Genomic DNA, 26870 nt, shown 5'->3' on the forward strand with positions numbered 1-26870 from the left:
GGTGTGAGGGAGTCCCTCGCGTTTGGTCCCCAAGTATATCCTTATCTATTTTTTTTAAACTCACCTACGACCACTCTTTTAAGTACCAGTCTTTTTTTTTTTTTATTATTATTAGTATGTGATGGCAGCGCTTCGCGCGGCCAACCGCTTTTTTTTTTTTTTTTTTTGTCTTAGCGTTTCGCATTGAAAGTCTCCCTTGGTAGTGTGAATAGGGCGAAGAAGGGACGAGAAAGCTGTAGAAGGGGTTACGATGTAGTAACGAGGAAATTATATAATATATCGCATCGGTTTCAGGTCAAAATGAGAGCGCAGAGAAAAGGTAGACATCAAAGCCACGACAGGAACACACTATAACGCACAGGCTCGCTCTAACTTCCTTTATCCTCCCTAGATGAAGACTGCAGTTACTTCACAGTGATCAAATCAGCGTATTTTATCTCGCCCAATATTGCAACAAAGGAAACATAGGAAAAGATTTCCAGTCGCGGCTTGAAAAGCTCCCTGTACCCATTCTTCGCACGGTGACCGTGGTTGAGCATTCACCGGGTAGTACGAGATTGGTAGTTTGTACACAGAGAAGTTTATTAGAACACACTAATAACATACTGCAATATCATGTGCCTTAACGAACCATACCCGCAATGAACTTGGTAGGACATAAATGATGCATGCTGCAATACAGTAACAGTTGAGTGTGAAACAAAAGACGTCAAAATCTCAAAAGCAAAAAAAAAAGTTGCATCAGAGAGAAATTATCGCCGCTAAATATTTTTATTTTACATTGTTTCCACTGATCATGCCATGTTTTGCAAAAACGTTCAGTTGCTTCTGAAAGTTGCAGCACAATTGTTGCCTACGATTAGTGATGTGGTGCAGTGGAAAGAAGCAGAAGTTGTGATTTTGCATTGAATGAGCACTCGTGTATTGAAATCAAATGCAACATTTTAATGAATACGATCCTTGTCATCTAAAAGCGCAGCTTTATGCTTGCGTAAAAGTCTCAAGGTGTGTGAAATCGCTGACATGACGATGACAAATTTATCAAAGTATATGCATCACGGTGCACATGCCACGGCACATTAGCAATCATTTGCACTATGAATTTTTGTGCGACAAATATTCTGACTATTCTATTCAGTTATCTCATTCCAGACTCAAAGACGATGCGTGATTAATCACAGAAGGAAAGCAGTGTGGTCTAGAATTTTCATTGTCGTTGGAAGACTGCGTGTGGCAGCAGAGAGGGTGGTATACGATACGACTAAGGTAGTTACCATATATAATACGACCGTCAACTTGGCCATGACCCTCCACACAAAGCATTCAAGAATGCTTTCTTTTTAAGGCGAAAGCCTTTATTGCCTCATCGTTGTCGTCAGCAAAAGTGTCACGCTTTTGCGGCGGCTTTGATTGGTCGAGACGGGATGACGTCATGGAGGTCTTGACCAATAACAGAGCACCACCACAGTATGCACGAATGCTTGCCTTATATGGCCATATGCAAATCAATGATCAGTAATTAATAACTGATTAATTAACTACTAATTCCCCGCCGGGGTGGCGCGGTGGTTACGGCGCTCGACTACTGTTCCCAAGGACGCGGGATCGAATCCCGGCCTCGGCGGCCGCTTTTCGATGGAGGCGAAAAGCAAGGTGCCCGTGTGCTGTGCGATGTCAGTGCACGTTAAAGAACCCCAGGTGGTCGAAATTTCCGGAGTCCTCCACTACGGCGTCTCTCATAGCCTAAGTCGCTTTGGGACGTTAAACCCCACAAACCAATTAACCAACCAACCAATTAATACTAATTAGTAATCACTAAGCATTAATAATGACGAATTAATAAATAATTACGATTTTCTAATGACTAATCACTACATACTACTGAGTACTCATTAATGACTAGTTAATTAATGTTTGCTAAATAGTGAGCGTTGCGTACTTAAATAAATTATTGCTAATTAATGTCGTGCACCCGGTAAAATCAACCACACAACACTAAACGTAGAACAGTTACGAAGGTACAAGATAGCGCGATCTCGTCGTTGCCAAGCAGAATTCACTGAATAAATGCACTCACAGAATGTGAAAGAGTAGTTGCTCGCTTTACTCGTAGCGGCGCAACAGTCGCGTAGCAGAATGCAGCACTCAGACTTTCGCCTTTCATCATTTTAGTCTCAAAAGTGTACTTGATTTTTTTTTTTTCATGATCCGCACAACCGACATACCGAAGTAGTGGGTACTGCTGAGCCAGTTAAAAGTAAAAATAATACTTCGTCACCGTTCACAATAAGTTTTTACACAGTAAGGGGGCACGATACCCCTACCGCAACCAACTATACAACGCCCTTTCCGCAGAGCGCGACCCGCGAAGGTGCCTGGAGAACGGAAAAAAGGCCGCTGATATCCATGCTGGTCCAGGCACCCGATGACATCTCGTTTTGATGACCACCCTCCTTGAAAAGGGATGGAGTTTCCCCTCGTGCGAATTCCGCTTGAAAGGCTTTGGGACTGCGCGTTCTGTGATTGCCTGCCCAAGCGACCTGACCATATGTTGCTCGTGCATTTATAGGCGGACTCGCACCACAGGCACCATGTGTTATGGTCCGCTAAAATTAACTTGCACAGCCTATCGCGGACGATAAACACTTGCCGCTTCTTGCGTTAGCAAGCTCGCAGTAGTTGGAAGAGGCAATTCCTCTTATGTAAGCTGAGGTGCCTCGATGTGATGTAAGCAGCCTCCATGCGACGTCTGGTATCTCTGCGCGCACCCATTTTCCGACTTCTTTTCACGTAGTCCACTAAGCGGAGCAGTCTTATCTTTATATCTACGCAACTGTTGGGTAGCCACGGCTGTAATCTTCCACTGTTCGCACGCGCTGTTGCACTCTTCGCTGCCCTCTTCCTTGCGCCTTCTTGCATTGCGTATCTTGCGTATCTTTACGCGCGGCAAGGTGTTTTGCTGTCACTCACTGACGCATATGGCTGCTGAATTGCACGAAACCGCACATGTGGCTTCTGAAGCAGCCGCGCTGCAGGACAATGTCTGATTTGTCGGCAGCCTTTTTTTGTGCGAGAGCGTTATTAATGCGCCAGGTTTCGCCAAAATAATTTGGGAGGAGAGAGAGATGGGAATATCTTGAAACCAGGAACTTTCAGTTTGGTTAGAGTTGAGCAGGCCGCTTAACAATTCGTTGGCCAATTACCCCAACGACTCTGACCTTTGACATGGAAGCTTAACAACAAGGGCAACCGGACCAGAGCTCTCGCTCTGTATCTAGGCCTTTTACTGAAATTATCGGAGCAGTGCCGGAAAGTACAATGCGTGCGACTATTTAGGATTTTGAATGCTTTAATTGCGTAGTACTAGTTACCATGTCCGGTAGTTTTATATTCGCCATGATCGAGTGTACTTTCGATACTTCGGTCTTTAGTTTTCTCGGTGTTATAGCAACCATAAAAAATAAATGTACGCGTTCGACTTGGTATATTTGTTCCGGGAAGAACATGCACAGTCTTCGTGTGCTTCACGCCTATTTCGAGAAACCCTCATATCCTAAATTAAGGACGCACTCGCGAAAACCACTTATTTGTGTCATGACAGGATGATATACGCACGCAGTCGCTTCTGCGGAAAATAACGAATCAAGCGCAAATATTCTCATCCTGTAGCATCAGACACTGACCTATTCGACCTGCCATGCCATCGTTAACTTTTTTCTGCTCTCTGCCGAAATGTGCTCGCAGCAGGGGCTTTATTAAAACCTTAAACGACTGCTTTCGCACTTCTTTCTAGGTACTGAGAATGTTCATCCATTTTTCCATTGGTGCCCATTTCCAAGAAGCATGAGGTTGTTGCTGGGCTGGTCGGAGAGTCTTGCCGTGTAATTTAATAGCTTGACTTGAATATATGGCGAGGCGTTATTAAAAATTTGGAGATTGATAAATGCGATGAAACAGTGCAAGCGAGCCTAATGACCGATTTACTTTATTTACTGAGTTTTCCAGGTCCAATTTCGGAGAGCTACTAATTGATGGCAAAACGAGCTTTGGATGATGCTTACGTAGGAACTCAAGTAACTTAGGATGGAACATATACCATTCTATCACAGAATGCTCCTATAGGGGAGAATGCACTTGTTGATGCGGCCTCTTTTTTTTTTTTATTTTCTTTTGTGATAATCCATCATGAAGAAAACACAATACACCTCGTGTTTGGCGCATGATAGCCTTAGTTGCTTAGGCATCATAAAGCCAAGCACAAGTGACTTTCGGTTTCAGTGAACAATGTTATGAGGCTGTTCTTTTTCCTTGAACAAGAACAGTCGCGATGAAGGATGAAGATGGACATAGACGCAAGGGCTTTTTAGTAACACAGGCGCCGAAAGGTGTCGCCACGGTGCGCAGTAACTTTTCAAGACGATTCTCGACCGTCCTGGTAATTAACCGACCAGTGTCATCTGTTGGCTGCCGGTTTTAAACTTGTAACTCTGAGAGCAGCGAGAGATTATGCACGAACATGACCATCATCATGACCAACGTTTCTTTTTCGCCGCAGAAATCTAAACTATAAAGTTTTCATGCGCTCCCACTATAGCTATTTCTGACGGTCACTAGAAATCAATTCGATGATGTCCCGGCTTTCTGTTCCACGTTGTAAAGTGGAGCGCATATATGCCACCTCTGGTTTTAAATCTCTTCAAGGGGATGAGAACCCTTGTCATGTTTAGGGGCCTTTCTGATCGCCAAGGAATGAGCTAGAGCGAGCTACATAGCCTGCATGGTTGCTTTTTTGCATTAAAGGCGGTAAATTCTGGAGTATTCCTAATTCCCGCAGTGCCATGAGGCTCGTGGTAGCAGTTTGCAACTGGTACAGGTTTCCTTTGTTTAATGCGAGGGTAGTGTATTAAGAGCTTTATCAAAATGGTTTTAGTCAACAGAAGCTCGGTATTAGTTACTTGTCTCGGAGCGATGTCGCGCGCATATCCGCGTCCTTCATCGCGCAAAACTTAAAATAAATGTTCATAGAGGCCACTGGATTTCAAAACCGAGGTAAACAGATCAGCTTTTCTGACCACTGTGTTATACTGCTGCGCCACCCCGCGGCAGACGTTTCACTGGCTAAACTGGCAGTCTTTCACTCTGAGCTTCGGATGTAGTAGGCTTCATCATCTCGTCTGACCCCTCCCCCACCCTCTCCCCTTTTCAGAAAATTGCACTAACGACCGGAAAGTTTTGATGTGTGGTTCTACCTTGACACTTGGCCTCCAGGTGGCGCTTGTTGCCAAGAATTTTTAAAGCCTTTAAAGATAGAGGGGCTTTAAGAATTTTAGGGTGCATTGATGCGCACCGCGCGAAGGCGCACGCATCGAGGCACCCTAAAGAATTCGAGGTCTCGGACGCGAGTTTGCTCGGAAAAGACAAAAATAAGAATATTAGGTATGTGGGTTCAATCGAACCAACGCAGTAGTCACACTTTTACCATGCTCAAAGCAACAACGCTACAAGTGACACGCATGATCACCCGCATCACCAACAGGCGGCATGGCATGCGCGAAGAGGACACACTAAAACTAGTTAGAAACCTGGTAGTGAGCCGAATTATGTACAGCCTGCCCTACCAGTGCCTCAACAAGAGTGAAATACAACAAGCTGATGCCCTGCTACGCAAAGCGTATAAGACGGCGCTCCGATTACCGCGCAACACGTCTACAGAAAAGCTCATGGCGCTTGGATTGCAAAACACATTCGAAGAACTACGCGAGGCGCAGCTTGAGTCGCAAAAACTCAGGCTGCTGCAGACAACGACTGGAAGAGCGCTCTTACAGAGACTCGGATACTGTGAGCAGATGCGAGAAATAGCGAGGACGGTAACGATCCCCGACGAACTTCGCAAGTCCCTCAAGGTAGCTCCAATCCCGAGAAACATGGACCCTAACCTCCACCAAGGTAGAAGAGAAGCAAGGGCCAATTTTATTCAAAAAACATACGCTCCTGAATACACGACTGTGTATGCAGACGCGTCCTCGAGGGGAGGACAGAACAAAATTGCAGTGGCCACGGTGGTCAATTCGTCTCTACGCGAAATGACCAGCGCCTCTATCCGACACTGCACAGCAGCAGAGGCCGAGGAAGTAGCCATTTCTCTAGCGGTGGCGGAGGGCTATAGAGCTGGGCGGTCGCTAACGATACTCACGGATTCTCAAACAGCCTGTCGAAATTTCATGAATGGTAGGATTGGTCGTCACGCGCTTCGTATACTCCTCGAAGCGAGCGACAGATTTAAAAACCACGAAGAAAACAAGACCAGACACAAAATTATATGGGTACCGGGGCACATGGGGGTGGCAGGGAACCAAGAGGCTGACAGGATAGCTCGAGCATACACTACTTTCCGAGCATCCGACGTGTCCGCGGAACTTTTGCCAGCACCCAAGGCATACTCGGCCATACTAGAAAACTATAGAGGAAGAAGAATGCGATATCCCCCACCGCACAGTTCTCTCACCAGAGAGGAAGCTGTCATATGGAGACAATTACAGACGGGTTCATACAGAAACCTACACATACTAAACAAAATGCACCCTACCATATACGCTGACAGATGTCCGTGGTGCTATGAAAAACCAACACTATATCACATCACATGGGCATGTCAAAACATAGATGTGGTCCCCAAAATTCGAAACCCGAGTGCGGAGCAATGGGAGACTCTGCTGTCCAGCGACCGCTGCGAAGACCAGCAAGGTCTGGTACAGCGAGCCCAACGGGCGGCAGCAGCCAGCGGAGCCCTGGACTGAGGGCAACCGACCATTGTAAAAGAGTGGACGAAGTCGACGGAGAAGACTCTTGTGGATACAACAAGCAGACATCTCTGAAGACGTCCAAAAACCGCCGAATAATATAGGACTAAATAAAGTTTTTCCTCCTCCTCCTCGGCGAACGGCACATTTTCTCGCAGTCGACTACGGGAATTTCCGTGAATACACCACCACATCGTAGCCATTTACAATTGCATGACCAATTCCAGAGCTTTGTCCGTTGCGGCTTCGGAGTAGTGCACGGCCAAGCTATGGTGGCTAGCCAAGCGCTACTGGCCGCGCGCGCTGTGCCGCCCGCGAGCGCTCCCGGCTGGCAGCATTGCGGTAGACTAGTGACATCCGTAGTTATGAACGTAGCGAACTTGCCGCGTACTTTCGTGACATAGTAGGGATCGAACCTATTTTGTCGTTGCGTTTAGCGCGGCGCGATGCTGCATGCTGCGCCGCTGACGGTTCAGGCTGTACCGTCGGATGGCTAGCGCAGACAGTGCCTATTATGCGTTACTCTTGTGATGGGAGTTGTGATAAAAGCACGTTGCTGATGCAAACGAACGCCGGCGATCGCCCTCCTTTCCGCAGACGCTGCCATTTTGTCGGTTAACGATGCAAACCGAGGTCGCCAGGCTAAGCTCGCAATAAACGCGGTTAGCAGCGTCACCGTAGCGCAACCGGGGTTGGTTTCGCAGTGTGAACGAACAGCAGTAACTAACCGTGATTAAGCGTGCCTATGTGACATCACGATGCATCTTGTAATCAGAACTATGTAATCAGATGCTGAGATGGAGTCTGAAAATTAGCCTGCACCAATTATGTTCGCGTTAACATAGTCTTATTTTTAGGTTTTTCCGCGGAAACAGGTGTTTTGGGTGTTTGGCGCATCATAGCCTTAGTCGATTTGCTCCACAAAACTCAACATAACTATTTCTGCGGAGACAAATTAATTTAGAGTTGTCGCAACATTAATCGCCACTATCATCAAATCAAAATTACACTTCCTTTTTGCCTTGTGACAGCGTGCATTGAGAGCGTCATTCGTTCAAAGGAAGTGAACTTCGTGAAAATGTAGCTAAATATGCTCGTGTGACAGCAAAACTTCCTTATGAGCATTAGTATCTATTCTGGATCCCCTTTATATAAGTGCAGCTCCCGAAGGCCACATGAGTCAAAGCGTTTAGAGCGCTTTTGAGGTGCTCCAAGTGACTTTTTTTTTTTTTTTCTTTTTCTCACACTAAATGCATACGAGAACGGTTTCGGATTGTGCTCGCTTGAGCTGGAAGATAAAAACGAGCGCTGTGTAGCGCGCACTATAGTGACGAGCACTTTCACCACCAAGTGCTTTTCGTGGTTCCGTAAAATTACCGCATGGATGCAGCCTCGTCAGGATGGTTTTCTTTGTTGCCTTCTTTATCTGGGCCTTCTGGGAGGACCACCTCGGTTAGTCACTATACGTATACCATCGCGTATGGTATTTAGGTTTGACTGCCGCACTGCTTTTAGGCAGGCATGAATAAACAGGGCAGAGTGTTCGCCATCGTCTCCCGCAGTATCACCCCCCGCCCCCCTACTTCCCTCGCTATCATACCTGTATCGAAGCACTTGCGACGAAGCACTTATCCCATATCGAGCTAGTACTTGTCTGTGGCATTTGTTTGCTCTCTGTTCTTGTTCGTCTTTATTTTTCACATTGATGCACCCTTCGCCGCGAGGTTGGCGGTGTCAGCGGGCCTGTGTTGAAGTAATCGATCGCTTTCGACGGGCCATCGCTTCGCGTCGTCCGGCGCAGTGACAGTGGGAATTCCTCACCTTCTTCCTCACCATCCTCACCTTCTTACACCAGGTTCTCATATCAGTTGAACTCCGAATCAAAAGGCAGGACTTATTATTATTTTTATTTCTATCTGGATCAGTAAGTTCAGCAGATGGGGACGCAATCTGTGAGATGGACCGTGATCAAGCTATCAGTGGCACCTCGTGGATTTTCTTTGCTTTCCCACGGTTTGGGCAACGTTGGGTGGAGCGATCGGGCTAGCGATTCCAGCTGCTTTACTTATACGACCGAGGACACAGGGAAACTATTGTTATGTGAACGCTTAATTTCACATAGCCTTCTTTTTTTATTAGTTTTCTAAGCATGCTGGTGCACCCGTCCTGCTTTTTTTATGACCCCCCCCCCTCTTCCCCATATTTTTGGCAGTTATATTCGCAGGCTTTGCTACGGTGATGGTCAAGCACGGCGCTGCCCGCATACAGCCCCTCCGATTTTTTTTGTAATATAGTACTAACATAATCTCACACAGCAGCGCTTCGCAGTTCACTCTGATGCCGCCAGTGGCGCAACTTAGTGAAGACTCGCACAACAGGTGCCATCAGAGAATCCATCCTTTGCGTGCGTGCGTGCGTGCGTACGTGCATGCATTCACACGTCTTCTATCCGTGAATGGGAGATGAGCGCAAGAGTTTCGGATTTCGACATGCATCGCCGACAATGGGCCTCAGAGGGTGTTATCCGCGCTGCCTTCGCTATGAAAAAGGAATTCCCTTCCCGCCATTAGCTTTTCCATTCTGCATTAAACGACCGTCTCTTTTAAAATTGCTGAGAGTTGAGCGCATCCTCCGTTGTTATTGTTCGACTCTCGCAGGTCCTGTATACCGCACTCAGAGGCATTCAATCACTATGTGTGTCGCGAAGAAAGAAAAAAAAAGTTTTTTTTCGTAACTTCCAAAAGCATGTATGCCATTCATGCGGAGTGTGAGTGAGCACGCCAGCGGACAGACGTTACGCGGCACAGTAGGCACGTAGAAAGGCACGCAGGCCTCATCAGTAGACCTCATCAATCGCGGGAGACCTATAATAGGCGAAAGCGACGTTATTCCGATTCGTGCACCGCACTTTGAATGAGATCTTTCACCACGCTTTAAGTTTAATATATGCCGATGCGTTGCATTTGATGCCTTTGATGCATCTAGCGCCATCTGTTGTTTAGCGCGCCAACTAAACTGCGGCCGTTGAACTGGCGGCGTGTGCGAATAGCGTTAGAAAATTTTAAGGCCATTCCGTGTTTGCATTTTACTCACTATGTCGGCAGTCCTTTGATGCAAGTTTTGATGCGACCCCAGAAAAAGGACGGCAGCCTCCCGCTACGTCGTGTCTCCTATAGTCACAGCACATAGTACAACTTTGACAGCTGTCCGTTAAATACGGCTCAACAAATGTAATGTAAATGGAACAGTTGGTCCCCATAAGCATTTTATTCAAAATTGAGGCGAGGGGATCATTCGCGTGGATACCGTGTACAGCGCAAGTAATGCATACGAGAGTGTTCAGACACATATGTATTCACTTTTTTTGCTGAGGCTATGCCCGCGGACACAATATGCGGCGGTGGCGGCACACTTGGTTCACAAGAAGGGAAAGGCGCAGTATGTCACACTTGTTTCTGTGGACGCCTGAACCGCGCCGTTAGGGAAGGGAGGAAGGTGGGAGTGAAAGTGGAAAGAGGAGGCGTAGTGGAGGACTACGGAGTAATTTCGACCACCTGGGGATCTTTAACGTGCGCTGACGTCGCACAGCACACATTCGCCTCTTCGTTTCGCCTCCATCGAAACGCAGCCGCCGCGGTCGGGATCAAGCCCGGGTACTCCGGCACAGTAGTCGGGCGTCTTACCACTACACCACCGCGGCGGGGCACACTTCAAAATTGAACTTGGGAAAGTGCTAATAACCCCGCCGGGGTGGTGCAGTGGTAAGACGCCCGACTACTGTCCGGAGTGCCGGTTCATTCAAACCCGACCTCGGCGGCTGCGTTTCGATGGAGGCGAAACGAAGAGGCGTCCGTGTGCTGTGCGATGTCAGCGCACGTTAAAGATCCCCAGGTGGTCGAAATTACTCCCTAGCACTCCACTACGGCTCCTCTTTCTCTCTTTCCACTTTAACTCCCACCTTCCTCCCTTCCCTTACGGCGCGGTTAAGGTGTCCATAGAAACAAGTGTGACGGATACTGCGCCTTTGCCTTCCTGTGAACCAATTATTATTATTATTAAAGTGCTAACCGTTTATTGCGCATTGTTTGCTATAGTGCTTTCCCAATGGGAAATTCAATCACACATTACCATACGATATTTTAAAAAATCTGATAAAACACTGGGTCGAGAGAAGAATTCTCGTATTCTGAAGACTGCTACCCCAGTTCCTTCTTACTTGTAAGGATTGTTGATGATTCCTGACGTCACTGCCGATGTCCACGAGCTACAAACAACCACTCATTTCAGTAGGTCCCGAGACACCGGCAGGTTCCAAATCCTACCCATGGCCCCCTGGAAGGCCCGATTCATCTTTGCGGTTGTGAAGTATCAGGGAAGATTGCTCGTTCACGGCCGGAACCTTTTTCATTTGACGAGACAGCGCTTAGCAAAGCGTATCTTTCTTACATAAGCTATAACTTTCCACAGGGATCAAGGAACGCGCAGCTGCACTGTGTCACGAGGGTGATCGCGGCGCGTAACGTGGGACGAGTCCTGTATCGTCTTGGGGACCGAAAGCGCAGTTGTGTTTCCGCCATCTCTTGGACGCGCTTGTTTGCGAACTGCGCCGCTCCGAGACGCGTGTGGTCCCCGAGGGCCGTCGACGGACGTCCGCGGACGCAATTTCCGCCAGAAATGGGGGCCACGGGGGACGATCGCGGCGGCCTCGCGACGGTATGCTCCATAGCTGCAAGTGGCGGGTGTGCAGACCGAATAAAGAAGCCGTGAAGAAAAAACTGGCCTCGAAAGAACGAGCGGCGAAAAAGGAAAAGCAGGAGGAATGCAGTACCGCGGGCGAAAAGAGGATCGGCCGAGACCAAAGGGAGCCCGTCTCGATCGGTGCCCCAGGAGGAAAGCGTAACGGCGTCTGTTCGGCTTCTTTTCTTTCTCATATCGATTCGCAGAAAGAGCCGGGGGAGCGGCTCAAGAAAGGAAACTAATATTTACACGCCGCCGTCGCTACACCGCTGCTGCCTCGCAAAATCAACGCCGACTTGACGCGTTTCGCGCGCGACGAGTGCGCCGAAGGCTGAGAGTCCCGGTACTGGAAGTGTATGTTTTTCTTTTCTATTTGTTTATGCCCTTTTCTTTCACTTTCACGGTTCACTTGTCGCAAAATGAAGCCAGACAGGCCGTGGAGCGACGCTGTTGCTTCCGCTGCAGGTCCAGTCTCCTTACTGGTCGCATGAGATTGCTTGGAGCTGTCGGGCGATTCCGGCGGACCTTCAGGGCAAATCAGGCAGACCAGTGGCTGAGGCGCTGGGTTTGCATGTGTAACATATTTAAGAGAGCTTCAAGGTTCCGAGTCAGCGGAAAAGGCGACGTCGGCGTTGGGCTGAAAAAACCCTGTCGCGTTTGTACCTAAATTTAAAGCCCGTCACGCTGGCGTCGCGTCCAAAAACTTGCGTAGCGCGTCCGGAATGAAAACAGCTTTAAAGGTCGATGCGTGTCTCAACAGAGCCACCTAGAATGTCTCAACCGATTGAACCTTTTAAAATAATTTGGTTTTACTGAAAGGAAAATTTCCAAATTTCAGCCGGAATCTGAACTCACGATCACTCGGTTGTCAGCGAAGCAGGCCACGAATTGGGACACTTTGATACGAATGGGTTTGTATGTCTAGTTCGCTCATAAAAGCCGCTGTTATAACAAACGCTCGCTTATTACGAACAAAGGGGAAACTACCGTCCAAGAATGTATTAGGGATTTGGCTGAGCATCTCGGCCTGTGAACAACTAACGATAGCAATGTCAGTAGTTTGAATACCGATCTCTGCACGCCTGTCGCGTTACAGTGAACTAGAATAATATAGTGCAGCGGACGGGGCCCTCCGCGTGTCCCCAAAAATGGGTCCGTTTCGTGCCAATTTCAAGAGAGGGCGATCGCAGAGCCGCCAGAAATCTGTGGACTGTAATGACGCTTGAGGAGTTGGTATTCTGCTGTCAAAAACATTCTATTTTATGCGTAGCCATGACAAATATTTCGTTGTCTTATGCGTAAGGCGCGCAGCGCAACACAGGTTACCAGTTATGTTTGCAGACGAACTCAGCAACGCCATAGCAGCCCTTGTAAACGCGTTCAAGAGTAGGCGACAGCAGCGCCGCCGTTTCGAGCCCCATTTTCGAGAACAGCTGTCTCATGGCATATCCCTTCCGTCCGCATCATTGTGTATTCGAGTTCATCGTATGCAGTTGTGCTTGTGCCGTGTATACAGACAACACGCAAACCGCGCACAGTATGTTAGTGGATCCGCTTCATCTCGAACGTTACGTATCTGAGTATATTTTATCTGTCGTGAGGTGTCAATGTGCTCACACTTATTGTTTTGCGTGGATAGGTATTGTAGTAGCATCGTCGCTTACCTAGCTATGTCCTACGTGTCTGGCTCAGACCGACATGCGGATGAGCCGGCCGCTTTAAGGACCGTTTGAGGCGCTCATTGTCACCGACGGAATGTACCTCGTTTCGAACCTGACATAGAAACGAGCTTGTGAGCTTAGAAGGCAGCTTGCCGGGGTCTGCTTTGAAGGACCAAATGTGCAGGGAAATAAACTCCGTTTTTGTCTGACCTAAAGCAATTCCACTTACTGCGAACTTCGGCTACAACGAAAGCCACTCACGTGAGATCTTCAGATTATAAGTGACCTCAACTTTATATGCATCATGTGGTCCTTCACGTAAAGTGTATAACCTTATAATTGCATGCCAGCATACTTAACATTAGAGGTTATAATTATGTAACCTGTGATTAAGGGAGTAGCAGAGTACATATCTGCGCCTCTTTGCTTGACGTGTCATGCGGTGCGGCGGCACACCAGTCTCCTCCCGACCTGGTGCGCTTGTTCCCCTGCAGATGGCGCCTGGTCGAAACACTTCTTTGTGCCGCTTCAACGTTCTCAGGTCGAAGGTGGCTTTCACAGTGTGTCTTCGTCGATTTCTCAGTGCGGAAGCACCCCTGAGGCCCGCACGGTGTGTCGCTGTCGCATCATACCTTTGGCGGTGCTTATGCGCGGGCCCGTAATTCTTTATTGGTTTGCCAAATCTCGATTCCCTCCCCTCCCCAAAGGAATGAGAGAAATAGAGCCCCATGGCTAAGCGTTTTAGAAGAGACTTAACTGTGTATAGAGGGGAGACGACGCCGGTTTTCAGGACGCCTTGATCTGCGCGCGCTCGCGGCGTTTGTGTGGCCACTGCGCGTGCACAGTAGTTTACCGCTGCCGCTTACCGCGGCCGTCTACCGCTACCGCGCGCAGTCAGCACAGTACGCGCTGATTGGTCCCTGTGTGCGGAGCCCGCCAGAATTTGACAGGAACGTGGCGCCACCTGTCGCCCTCGGGGTGATCTGCGCATACGTACTACTGACGCTCGCGCGGTAGCATTAGACGGTCGCGCTAAACTAAAAGCGTGCGGTACTTCTTCGTTCTGCTAGAAATCTCTATAGTCAAAAGTTAATGTAACGTCAAGGTTACGACCCCGTATAGTGCAGTGACGCACGTGCGTGTGCGTTTGAATGACGCTTTTCCGCGCTAGCACACTCACCCCGAATTTAGTTCATCTGGGACGCCATTGCTTTTAGATCGTGTCAGTGAATTATTTCACTGTGAACTTTTTCTTGGGACCATACTTTTGATGCAGCACCGTAGGGGTAGTGCATCCAAATATTCAAACAATGTGAACGGTTGCTTGCAGTGTGATTCTTCACATTATCTTCGACAGTCCCCCAGTGCACACTGTACACATTCTCATCAGACGGGCGTTTGCCATCGAGTTGGTTACGTAACTCATCCTGGCTGTATACAGCAGAGAATGACACTGTGACACGTTTTGGCGAGCACGTCTTTGCAGGCGAGGTTCGACGGTGCAGTGATGCCGCCTATAGGTCAAGCCTTGTATATCGCCTTCAAGACCGCCATGTATATACGTGCGCATCGCGCGCGTTAGGTCGCGCGAAATATATGCACGATTGCACAGCAGAAAAAAAAAAAAAAAAAAAAACACTAATAGCCAGGATGTATACATGCATGGCCAACACCACCGACACCAGCCAGCATGATCAAAGAACCATGCAGAAGCATTTCGTCATATGCGTACGTTTTTATTCGTAAGCCGACAGCTTTTCGCGCGCCCTGTGGAAACCCGGAGCGCGACTCATTCATTGGAGCGTGGAAGAGCCGTCGTCATTCGGCCCGCACTAGCTGGGAGTATACGTGACCTTACCCTCGTGCGTCGTTTGTCGCGACTGATGTGACGGGGCTACACACGGAAATATAACGGCGCGTCGCGTTGTGACCTTCTGTATAGGATATGGTTGTGTGTGTATATATACGGGACATATCTCACTTTCGAAGATGCGGCGTTTGGCGCGGAAATTGCATAAAAGTGCTCAGCAAGCCCGGCTGTCGTACCTTTCCGACATCCACGTACACGAGAGTTCGCCTTTCACCTTTTGGTCTTTGTGTCGCCCAGTATAATGCTGGCTGTGCTGAATTCTTCCCCTCCGATCAAACAGAAACGCAGTCTTTTGCCTTGCGGACCTTCGTGAGAGCCTCGAAGTAGGGGAACCGCACTGCTGTGGTGCGATAGTGGGGAGTTATGCCACGCTGAATGGAAAATATATGTCATCCTCTCCATGACAGGTAGGATTAACATTGAATGGTCGAGGTATCGTTAGTCATTCGTATACGACGGTTTTCTTTTCTTTTTTCTCGTCAGAACACTGTCATACACGTGCCGTGGCCAGTTGCTGCTGGTTTCTAGGGTGTGCATAGATATCGGCGTCAAATGGCCCGCCAAAGTCGCAACTATGAAATTAAGCTTTCGTTGAAGGAATAACGATAAAGCGTTCTACTTTGACGGCTCCTTTGTGTGAGCCTGTATACAGTTATCCTTCTTGGAAGGAAACGCTTGCATCGCCCGGCGTCAGCACCTTGCGTGAGATTTCTTTGTGACCTCGCTCAGTAGCCGCTATAGTATAAACGCTTGTAAAAAGCGTGTGAAATTGTTCGATGGAGATCGTTGCTGCTTATGGGAAATAAAAAAAAAAAAACGGAAAAAATAACGGCTCTATATCCGCACACCAGCCATGCGGCACAAGGCCAACATTTGCACTGACCACTCCGAATGGTATGTCGTTGCTATATATAAGGATCTGGATGGAGCCAGGGAGGAACGTTACGCGAAAGCCCCGCCTCGCGTCTAACAGCGGAAATATCGAGTCCACCCGCGCCGCGGATATTGCGAGGCGCGGAAGCGCACGCCGGGAACTGTTACGGGTAGGTTCGGTGCAGCTTCGCGTATGTGCCTTGACTGCGTGGGCTAAGCGCCCTCGCTGGCAGTGGCGGTCGGTAGGTGGGGGCGCCATCACTGCGACGGGTGCGCGTTGTATGCGGCCGTGGTCGCCTGGGCGTCGAAGATGAGTTTCAGGATCTGCAGCTTGAGCGCGCCCACGGTCTCTTCGTCAGGGATGCGCCGCAGTTCCGTACCTATGTAGCACGTGAAAGAGTCCACGTGGTCGCCCCTGTAGAAGAGATGTGCACAGCGGAGGTTCTCAACGTACGCAACAGAAAGTCGCATACTATATCCTTCGATTACTGATTAAACGCTTAGCAGCGTAATTATTGAGCTAGGGACATGCATTTGTATATGATACGCAATACAATCACTTCTTCAGGCGTGCAAGTGCATGGCCTTAATATCTCAATCTCATTCATGTACTACAAGATTTCGCTTCCGTAACAGAGCCAGTGATCAGAACGCCGCTGCCTGCAAACTTGAGAACGCCGTTCTAGCATCTCCGTCTCCAATATGGACGTTCGGTACAAGTACGCAGCCATTTGTAGGCTTTTTCTGACTTGCCGCGGCCGAATATCTGTTTTGAGTGTACATTTTCCCAGCAACGTACGCCCACCCGCTATGCGGCGTTGGAAAAGGCTGCCTTATGAAGGCTATAGTGGCCTACCTTTGCAGGTCTCCGTAGCGCTCCCCCGGAAATGTGTAAGTTGGCCGTATCTCTTGATGGAAGCTGTCGTCCTCAGGCTGAAAAGGAGAATTTACGAACAAACATTTGTGAGCGGAGCAACGCAAAACAGCAGAGGACATGAGAGAGGAGAGAGTATGCGCTTCTAATCACTCGAACAATGATGACACAACGGATCGTTCCTTTTCTTCGGGAGAGTGAGCTGCAACGTTTGCGCTGTTTCGTTCATCGTGCCACTGACATACGCGACTAGCTGTGCTCTCCGTACGGAGCGCAAGGAAGTGGTACTTTTGCACAAAACATAATACACGACGAGGAAAAGCGCTCACCGGGAATATCCTCCTCTCGCTGGACGACGGTTCTTCGAGCGTCACCTCGGGGGACAGTACCAGCGAGTTGCTGGACTGGGACAGCTCCGGGTCTTCGACGTCGCCGCCAGCTTCGATCACGGTCACGTCCTGGTCTCCCTGCTGCTGCGTCTGTTGTGAAGAGGTGCCGTTGTTGTCTCGGTGCGAGGAAGGGCCGTCCTGGTGTCCGTCCAGCAGCGCCACTGTTCCGTCGTGGTGGTGCGAGCCTTCGTCGTTGTGCAGGTGGTTGTGTAGCAGGGAGTTCCTGTGGTTCTGGGAAGACGACGAAGACGAGCTGTTCTCGAGACGCAGGCCGTCGTGATGGTAGTGCGGCGCGTCGTGGAACCGCCGTTCGCGAGCGAACCCGAAGTTTGGGTTCATGTCCATCGAACGAGAGTCGAGGCCAGCCTGCATGCCGCCTCCGCCACAGAGCGCCCCCATCTGCTGCATCCGCATCGGTCCTCCATCGTGCTGGAACAAGAAAAGAAAACGGGCAAATTTCTTTCTTTCTTTTTTTGTCCCTGAAGCGTCACCAGGCTGGAGACATGCTTAAACTGTCTACTGTAGCAAGCACACTTGAAATTGGAAGTATTGTAAGATTATACATTGGGTTTGGGTTATGAGGTTGAACATCTCAAAGCAATTCAGGCTCTGAGAGACGTATTAGGGGAGGGCTCCGGAAATTGTGACCACCTGGGGTTCTTTAACGTGCACTGACATTGCACAGCACACGGGCGCCTTGCTTTTCGCCTCCATGGAAAAGCAGTCGCCGCGGCCGGGATTCGATAACGCATCCTTGGACATAGCAGCTAGTCGAGCGCCCTAACTATACTGCACCACCACGACGGGGCACTTTATACGTTGAAGATCCATGTTAACTTCATCGAGAACATGCGCACTGGAGAACATGTTGTCGAAGTACGTCGCAGCATATGGAAACAGCATTCTCGAATTTGACTTTTCTTAGAACGGAACTGCCGCTCTATCGCATCCGGACAAATTTTTTTTTCTCGAGTCTGTGTGTACTGGAACTAGCTGACTGGCCAGGAGTTGCACTCACATGTAGAGCGGAGTTCCTGGGCTTCCGGGGCAGCACGACGTCCTTGAGGAAGGTCAGGGAGCGGTAGAAGGCCCACTTTGTGCGGTACGGCTTCGACGAGTTGCTGCTGCGGTCCATCTTTTGCCACTCGTTGGTGAACTGGTTGCGCAGATTGATGAGCTTCTTTCGCACCGCCTCGACGGGGTAGCCCGTCTCGTTGGAGAACTGCTGCAGCGCGCGCTCCTTGGCCGCCTTGTCGCTGTAGTCTCGGTGCGAGTGGTCCCACAGGCAGGGCGTCTGCCGGTAGAACTTCACCAGGTAGCAGGTAACGTTGTGAGGCCAGTGGATCTTCTGGCTCACGCACAGACCGGGGCTGTCGCCCGCCGCGCTGCCGCCGCCAGACACGGCGTCGTTCGCACAATGCTCGGCCATAGTTTCCCGCTGCTATGGCCCTCCGGAACCTGCGTCGTGGGGACAGGATCAGCAAGTAATGCGTTATGTGCCATGCCCGTTTTAATACAGTGCTCTAGGAGGTGTAACGATGGTGTTGTTTTTCTTATCTCCAGTACTTTCAGTGGAAGAATGCCACAAACTGATGAAGCGGCTTCATATAGAGGTGTGACCGGTCGTCAATTTGCCGACATGGGGACGGCAGCGGCTCAAACAGCCTGGGAATTCGCGAAATCGATGGAACTCTACAGAAACTGCGGCCGACCGAGAAAGTGGTCCTCAATGACATGTGTAATCACTAACTCTTCTGCAATCGTACATATACTTAAATGATGATTAGTTTTCAGTACAACACGCATGTACACAATCATTATCGTTCCGTCCGTAGCCGTCGTCGACGCGGGCTCAGGCCGTTGCTGGCTCGAAGTCTCCTCGGCCGGCTGTAAATGCTTTGTGCCGTTTGAACATTCACATTTTGAACATTCGCAGTAAGCACATCGCATCATTGCCTTGATCACGACCGTAAGTGTCCCGATAGGCGACCAGTTCCTCCCAGGAGCCCCCGTCGTCTGTTCGAAAATGCACACCAAAAACGTACCAGCGCTCGAGGGCATCTTGTGCGCATGCGCTCCTCGGCACCGTGCAGGCCAGCCGCGCTAGACTGTAGGGCGGCAGTTTCTTGACGCGCGCGCCGTAGCTGGCAGGAGCTGCCAACTCGGGCCTCTCCTTCCATATGCGAGAGCGATATCAGAATCAGCTTGCAATTGCATTCACATCAGGTGCAACGCAGCGAAAGCTACGCAAGTAGTCCGCAAGAAAAAAAAAGGCATATCACTACTTGCTCGTTCTGTGGCCGAGTGGTTTCTGAGGAAACGGGCTCTATTCCGAACATACACGTTCGCAATAACTTGCTTCGCGTGCCTGGACATCTTCGTAGTGCGCATCTTATAGATAAAATCCACTCCGAAGAAGCAGTCGAGGTGGCTGTTGCTCAGCGCGGAGGGCACAGCTGGCAGGGTTACGGGACAGAGAAAACGAGACACAAAAGAAAACGACAAACAAAACATACAAGTGCACCGAATCCGATCCTTTCTCCCTAAAAAAGGTGCTTTTTGTGAAGCTGATGGCAAATGTAAGATGTATTAAGCCTGCAGACAAAGCAACTATTATTATCGCGATAGCGTTAAGGGCCCCGTGTCGCAGAAAAGTCGGTGTCGTCGTCCGGCGTTGGCCGTGAGCGAAAAATCTCAGAAGCTTTAATAAATAAAAACGAGTAGGAAAAATCGCCGACCTGAGGAATCGAACGTGGGCCTCCGGGGTGCGAGACGAGCACGCTAACCACTCCACTACCCCAGCTTTTTTTTTTTTCTTTATTTCCTGACCGAGGACGTACAGAAAAAAGACACATGTGACATCAATAACATGACAAAATAAAAGATCAAGCATTGACTTAAAGCTTCAGCCTTCCTTAGCTGAAGTTGTCGGATTAAAAATCCCTCATATGTGACAACCCTTCAAAACTAACTAACCATTCTGGCTCTAGTTTTAAAGCTTTCTGTTCGTCCACATATGCCCGTATGCTCTCTCTAAAGAGCTGTCTCGCTGAACGTGCTTCGACGTCACCGTGCTCTACAGCCATTCTGCTTTTCCATATGCTGTGGAGAGCCAGTAGCATCAAAAGATCCAACGGTGTATCATTGTCCGCTTCTACTGGCAAGAATCGGATACCATGTGGGCTAATGGGTAGTTCCTTTTTAAGCGTCCTCTGGAGCACGTCCCATAAAAATACGGCATCCCAGCATTCGAGAAACACGTGTTCAATCGTCTCCTCTTTCCTGCATATTATGCAGTGGACACCCCAAGGTACAAAAAGCCCTTTCTGTTCCTTCCATTTCTTTACCTCCAATGTTCCAGTGTGCAGCTTAAAAAAGAACGTTTTCACCCCTGCCGGCACCATCATCCTCTTCACTCTTTTAAGAACATTTTTGCCCCCTGTGGACGAGTACACAGCTCTGTACAACGGTTCTGGAAGCACCACATCGCACAAGTCTTTATACAGTTTTTTCCGGTTTACACTCCACAAATAGTCTAAAGTAAACCGCACCATCAAGAACCTGCACGCCAAGACCACTTCCCTTAGATACCCGTGGACACCTCCTGACATGCGGTCAGAAGAAACGACAATTCCCGGGAGAGCTTGACCCAGGCGTAACTGACAGACCGTACGAAGAAATTCACATTCCTCAAAAACATGAAACGATTGACTAACTGGCGCAGAAACAGATGTGCCAAACCAAGCCCGCCGTCCTTCACACGGCGGAAGAGATTTGTCCGACCTGTCCGTTCCCACGAAGACCCCCACACAAAGACGGCAAAGATACGATGCATCTTTTGGACATTAGCTCTTGAACAATATAACACTTGAAGCACATACCAAACTTTTGTCACTAAAAACAAATTACAAATCGTGGCCTTAGCAAGCACCGACCACTGCCATCCATTGCATTTGTCCACTCTATCTTTCAATTTACCGACTTGGTTTTTCCAGTATGGGTCACTGTCCCTATACGATTCAAGAGGGGCACCAAGGTAGCTGACAGGGTTGGTAACAAATTTCATGTTAGCAAAAATGCCTGGGGTCGCTGGCCGGTCACCGTGCCAGAAGCCCAGGCACTTGCCCCAGTTAACAGCACTGCCGCTTACAGCACAAAAATCTTTTACAGTTTTCACAACTTCTACGATGCTTTCGTAGTCTACACAAAACATCGCGACATCATCGGCATAAGCCAAAAGCTTCACTTCTGCTTGATGCAGCTTGAAGGCCCGCATTTTCTCATGCTTGATAATGCTTAAACATAAAGGTTCAAGATAGATACAAAAGAGAAGAGGTGAAAGGGGGCAACCTTGACGAACTGAGCGTTGGACAGCAATACTGTCACCGACAGATTTGTTCACAATTAGCCTAGTTGTACAAGCACTGTAAGCCATAGCCACTCCTTCTCTGATGACGCATCCGACCTTGACATAGTCTATTATACACAAAAGCAAGTCGTGGGGCACTCTATCAAAAGCCTTTTCAAGATCTATTTGGAGCATTGCTACTCCAAGTCCACCAGCATCGCAACATTCAAGAATGGCCCTCGCGATGTGAATGTTCGTAAAAATGGACCTGTCTTTAATACCGCACGTTTGGTGGTCTCCGACAATATCTTTAATAACTGTTTGCAATCTTTTAGCTAGTATTTTCATAAAAATTTTATAGTCGACATTGGTTAAACTAATCGGCCGGTAAGAGGTAACACTGCGTAATTGACCTCGGTCCTCCGTTTTGGGAATTAGCACAGTATGAGAAGATGCAAAGGACGGCGGCAGCACATTAAGCTCATATGCTTCATTATACACTTTTTCCAGTACCGGCGAGAGAAAATCCTGGAAAGCTTTATAAAATGCGGCGCTGCTATATGGTTTGAAATTGACAAAGGCGCATCTATTGATTGCGGTGTTGTCTCAGAAATGTCCCTTAGAGAAGTGTATTGTGGCGTATAATAATAATTATGAGCATGTAAATTACAGAACACGCAGTTAAGCGAGTGGCAAATTACTTTTGCGCCGTGCTTCCTCTTCGCTTGGCGTGCACGTAGCGCCATCATGCGTGTGGCGCACAGAATAAAATATACAGGGCATGGCCTCCGAGATCTTCATCGCGCCGGCTCGGATTGACAACGATGTTGGCACGACCAGCAAATGAGTAGCCGGTGTGAACGGGGCGCGATAACGCTATCGCGTTCCATTCTTAAAGGCGAAGCTTAAGCGTCCTCCAATTTTTATTTCCTCTCGTCAAGAGCAGGCATTATTTTTTATCGCGGATGCGGGGAGCGCAAACAAGAGCTCTAGCTTTGGCAGTGTTGCACTTGATGCACACGGATTGGTTAAAGCGGGACTTTTTATGTGGGCTGGTAGACTACGCTATCCCGTCATACTTTTGAAGGTAGAGCTTAACACCAGCTACACCGGTGTAGCAAATCTCCAATACCTCCATTGGTGTTTTGCTACACTAGTGTAGCTGGTGTAGGGTTAAAGAATTGCCCTAATATGCCACGGGCGTATTTGGAGGGAGGAGTGGCTTTCTCCCTCTGCCTTCTTCAGGCAAAGAATTCGACGTAGGAAAACGCATGCTGATTCTCAATTTCTCGACGTGAAAGTCCAAGTAATGCATGGGTACAAATGAAAACCTCAACCGCCCTTCCAAGAGTGACTCGTAATTGCGCCCTGTAGAATGTCCGCGTTTTCCATTCCCAAATGAATGCAATACCGGCCTTAATTATTCTGCACATTTGAGTTGTCCAAGTTTTCTTACCCTTATTAAAAAGAAAAAAATAGCTAGTGCCCCTTTATCAAGCGCCTTAGCGATTAAGGCACCGATTTCCGACGCCTCTGGTGGTCTTTGCTTTTTTCGTTTTGAAATAAAAGAAAGGGTTCTTTTTGTTCCCAAGCAGGTTTTCTCAAGTTTGGGAGCGGCCTACCCGACGTGTTTCCTGCCGCGATCGCTAGGCGTCATTACAGTCGACTCTCGCACAAAGGCGTCCCAGTCATATCGTTCCTTCGGAAGTGATGCCAATCTCGATTCTTCTCTTTTTGCTCGAAAGAGAAATAAGAAAGAGGCGGCGAGAAAACCGAAACACACCCGAGAACCGTTTATTATCAGTCTACCATACCAACACGCACAACGCCCGTGCTCACACACACACACACACACCTCTGCCAGCGCGAAACAGGCTTCTGTGGCGTCGGCCGCAAGGCAACGAACTCCCCGCCTCGATTCTTTCAATTTCTTTTTTCCCCTTTGTGTGCGCTCTCCCGCGAAGACTGGTTTCTTTTTCTTATCCTTCTGTAGATGAGGAGGAGGCTCTTTTCTCCTTCGAAGATGCGAAGGGCCCGTTTTAGCCGTTTTTTTTTTTTCTCCGGTTCATTTAGCTACGCGCTGAGCTCGAAAAGCGGCAAGGAGAATGAGAAAGGATAGAATATTATAAGACAAGAGAAACGCCGAAAGTTAAACTCGGCGGAGGGAGGAAATAATGAAGCACTGACTTATTTATAATCCACCTTGAGCGAGCAACGGCAAGGCTTTTTGATCATTTCAGATCAGAGATCGGCGCGTTGGTTCCTACGCGGCGGGCACGGCTGGATAGGTTCGGCGAAGGCTAACCTTATAGAAGCGTATACGCACGCCATACCTGGCTGAGGTATATGAGGTTCTCGACCGAAGTAGTCGTGGTGCTGTGCCCTTGTGCTTGTTATTTTAATCAGTTCGTCAGGTTAAGCCACAACATTTTTTTTTTTTTTTCCAGCGCGGTTTGATATGCAAAAAGCGCGTTCTGGTCGATAAGTTGCATTATAAAAGACCTTCCCTAGTGGGTAGCGAGAAGGAGCGTAAAGAATATCGGAGGCACGCGTAGAATGTTTTTCGTAACGTTATTTATAACCCAGACACTCCCCTGTCTGGATTGACGTCACGCTTTTCTTGCGACATTTGGTTTAGCGCGCTACAAACGGTGAGTCGGCAAAGCACCCTGTATATCTGTTAATGTAACGAAATATAGTTTTGTAGCTTTATTTTTATGCACGAAACACCCATGAAAATTATTGGAACTTGTGATTATGTGCAACGTGTAAGGTGCTTCACGGCAAGAAAAATAATCGGTGTGGTTTTCTCCTCAATTGTTCTCTTCCAGGAAAGAGAGCAGTAGCGGCCCCTCCCTTCCCCCCAAAGCCGACCAGTGTCAAAAATTACTGGCTTCTTCGCACTGTGCCAAGCACGCAACACAGACCAGAAACGCGTGGTCATGTTCACTTTGCGACATCAGTGGGCTTCCCTCCCACAGGGTTACGAGCGAATGGGCCCACGGCCAGGAGAGTTTTGCCCTTGTCGCAAACGCGATTATGGTGAGGGTTTTTGAATAGAGCGCGGACGGAGGGTAATAAATGAACAGAACCTGACACGCTACTTCGAGTATACTGTGTAGCACAATGGTAGCGAGCCAACTACGTGCAAACTGTGATTTTACACTCTTCCACCGTTTAATTTTTCCGTAACGCAAGGCGCCCATGTAATGCTGGATGCCAGTGCACAGAACATTCGCAGCCCTTCACCATGCTGTTCCTCATAGCCCGAGTTGCTTTGCGACGTACGTTAAACGCCATAAACTAAACCAATCAAAAATATTCTTTAGATATAAATGCCATGACCTTTTTCGAGCCGGCCTCACAGGGGAGGCCGTAACGTGGGTTTAGGAGCGAATCGGAGGTCGTCCAGCAAACGAAATATCTCGCCTGAAAACCATCGGCTTCTCCGCAGTGTCCCTTTTGCGGGACTGTTCTCAAATGCTGTCGATGCTCGAACACTTCGACACGCGTCAAGCGGCACTAGTAAGGTTCACAAGGAAGCTTTCAGGATAAAGTAGCGACGTACTAGTGAGCCGACCGTGCACATCGCCTGAAACACCACAGTCACCACTCATTACCTACTGTCTCGACCACGCACGAATTCAGTTTCCCCGACGTCGTCGCTGGTGCATTGTCGACGCCGTGGCATTTTTTACCGGCTGTGTTTTGCCGCTAGCCTGCGTATTCAAAGCTGCTGCATCGGGCAGAAATAAATTATGCGCGGAGCATTCAGCCTTCAAGTCGCGGGCTGGGCTGTTTAGCGAGTTTAATTCTGGGAGAGCATAGGTGCGCACGGCTGGTCACGAAAAATGACAAATGCAGCTGTAATATGCAGCAACGCGAGGCTTTTCTTTTCGCCTCATGGCCGCGTTGCCGCGGCCGTTCACGAACCGCGTAAATGCTGCTACTCAAATATGCGCCGACGTATATATCCGGCTATCTGAACTCTTCGAGCGCTACGCATACACCGTGAAGGGTTAACAACAAACCGAGCTGCGCTAATGGCGACTTTGCGACCAGGTCGCAGGCAGGCTAGCGTCAACGAACATTGGAATGGGGCGAGAAAAAGAAAAGAAAACAGAAGTACAGACAGAAGCAAAGCAGCAACCCCAAGACGCTACCGAGACGCCGCTGTTACCGACGCGCCTGCACAAGAGCGTGACGTCACTTCCGGGAAGCGGAGTCACCCCGCCTGTACGAGGGTAGAAGATGGGGGGGGGGGGGGGGGAGCGAACGTACGCACAGACGCACACCCGGGGTTGCCCGCGCCCAGCAGCTGACGCGGACGTCGGAGCACTCACGTTTTTTCTCCTCGGGCGGCGGCGCGTGCTGGATGAGTCGGTGCGCCGATGCCGGCTGTCGCTGTTGGGTGAAAACAAAGCTCCCGCGACGTTCAACAACGGCGTCTCGAACACAGCGACGGCGACGACCTCGCCAACGGACGCCACTCCAATATGGCGGCGGCGGCGCGGAAAAATGTTTTCCTAGCCCGGCCCGCGGGAGTGCCGGCGTCGTCTGCGAGCCTTCCTTCCCCGAGAAATTTTTAGCCGACGGAAAAAAAGTGTGTTAGGCGGCGTTCCTCCAACCGGAGCGCTCGATCGGGGTCACCTGACTGGCTGGCCTCCCTCTCTCGCTCGCCCATTCTTTTTGGGCGAGGAGAGCTCGCATACGGGAGAGGGCAAAAGAAAACAAGAGCGCGCGCATAAAAAAGTGGCGCCGGACCCCCTTCCTCTGCCTCCTCCTCATGCAGCCTTCCCCTCTGCGGGGCTGCCGCGAGCGGCGGCCGACGGCTCGTGCCCCCTTCCCTCCCCCCTCTCAACACACGGGGAAAAATATTTTTACAGCCGGACGGCGGAGCCGAGCGCGCGGCCAGGACCCGCGATCGATGTGGCAATAAACTTGCCTTATTGGTAAACGGGAGAACCCTTTGGTGGGCTGTGTCGGGCGGCGGCCCGGGGCGCAGAGCGCCAGCGCGAGAGGAGAGGGGGAGTGATGCAGGCCAAATTGCACCCCCGGCGCGCTTCCTCCTCCCCCTCTCACCCCCCTGCGTTTGCCTGCGTGGCGCATTGAGACGAACAGGTCGGACCAGCCATTCCTCCCCCCGCACAGTTCCCCTCCCATCTGCCTTCCCAGATACCTCCCTCTTGTCATGACAGTTGGTTGCACGGCGTCGTAGAGCCACCGCCCGAGGAGCTGTTTGTGCGGTTCTGAGAGCGAGGAGAGAGGAGGCGTGCGCACTGCTCGGCAGGAGGAGGAGAAGGGAAGAAAGAAAAATA

At 49.5% G+C, this 26870-nt stretch overlaps 2 protein-coding genes across 2 annotated transcripts in view; one reads left to right on the forward strand and one right to left on the reverse strand.

Moving 5' to 3' along the window:
* The window catches only part of LOC146190752 (alpha-1,3-mannosyl-glycoprotein 4-beta-N-acetylglucosaminyltransferase B-like), a 159508-nt gene that overhangs the window by 73321 nt on the left and 59317 nt on the right, over positions 1-26870 (forward strand). The window lies entirely within an intron of this gene.
* LOC146190753 (uncharacterized) lies at positions 15873-26192 on the reverse strand. Its single transcript, XM_084601133.1, has 5 exons — positions 25896-26192; positions 18223-18662; positions 17145-17633; positions 16798-16874; positions 15873-16356 (listed from the first exon to the last, which is right to left on the reverse strand). Exons 2-5 carry the CDS (start codon positions 18631-18633, stop codon positions 16200-16202), a joined length of 1134 nt encoding a protein of 377 aa, XP_084457259.1. The 5' UTR covers positions 18634-18662; positions 25896-26192; the 3' UTR covers positions 15873-16199.

The sequence above is a fragment of the Amblyomma maculatum genome, chromosome 4 (assembly GCF_055883805.1).
Source record: "Amblyomma maculatum isolate TAMU_Amacu chromosome 4, ASM5588380v1, whole genome shotgun sequence".
Lineage (NCBI taxonomy): Eukaryota > Metazoa > Arthropoda > Arachnida > Ixodida > Ixodidae > Amblyomma > Amblyomma maculatum.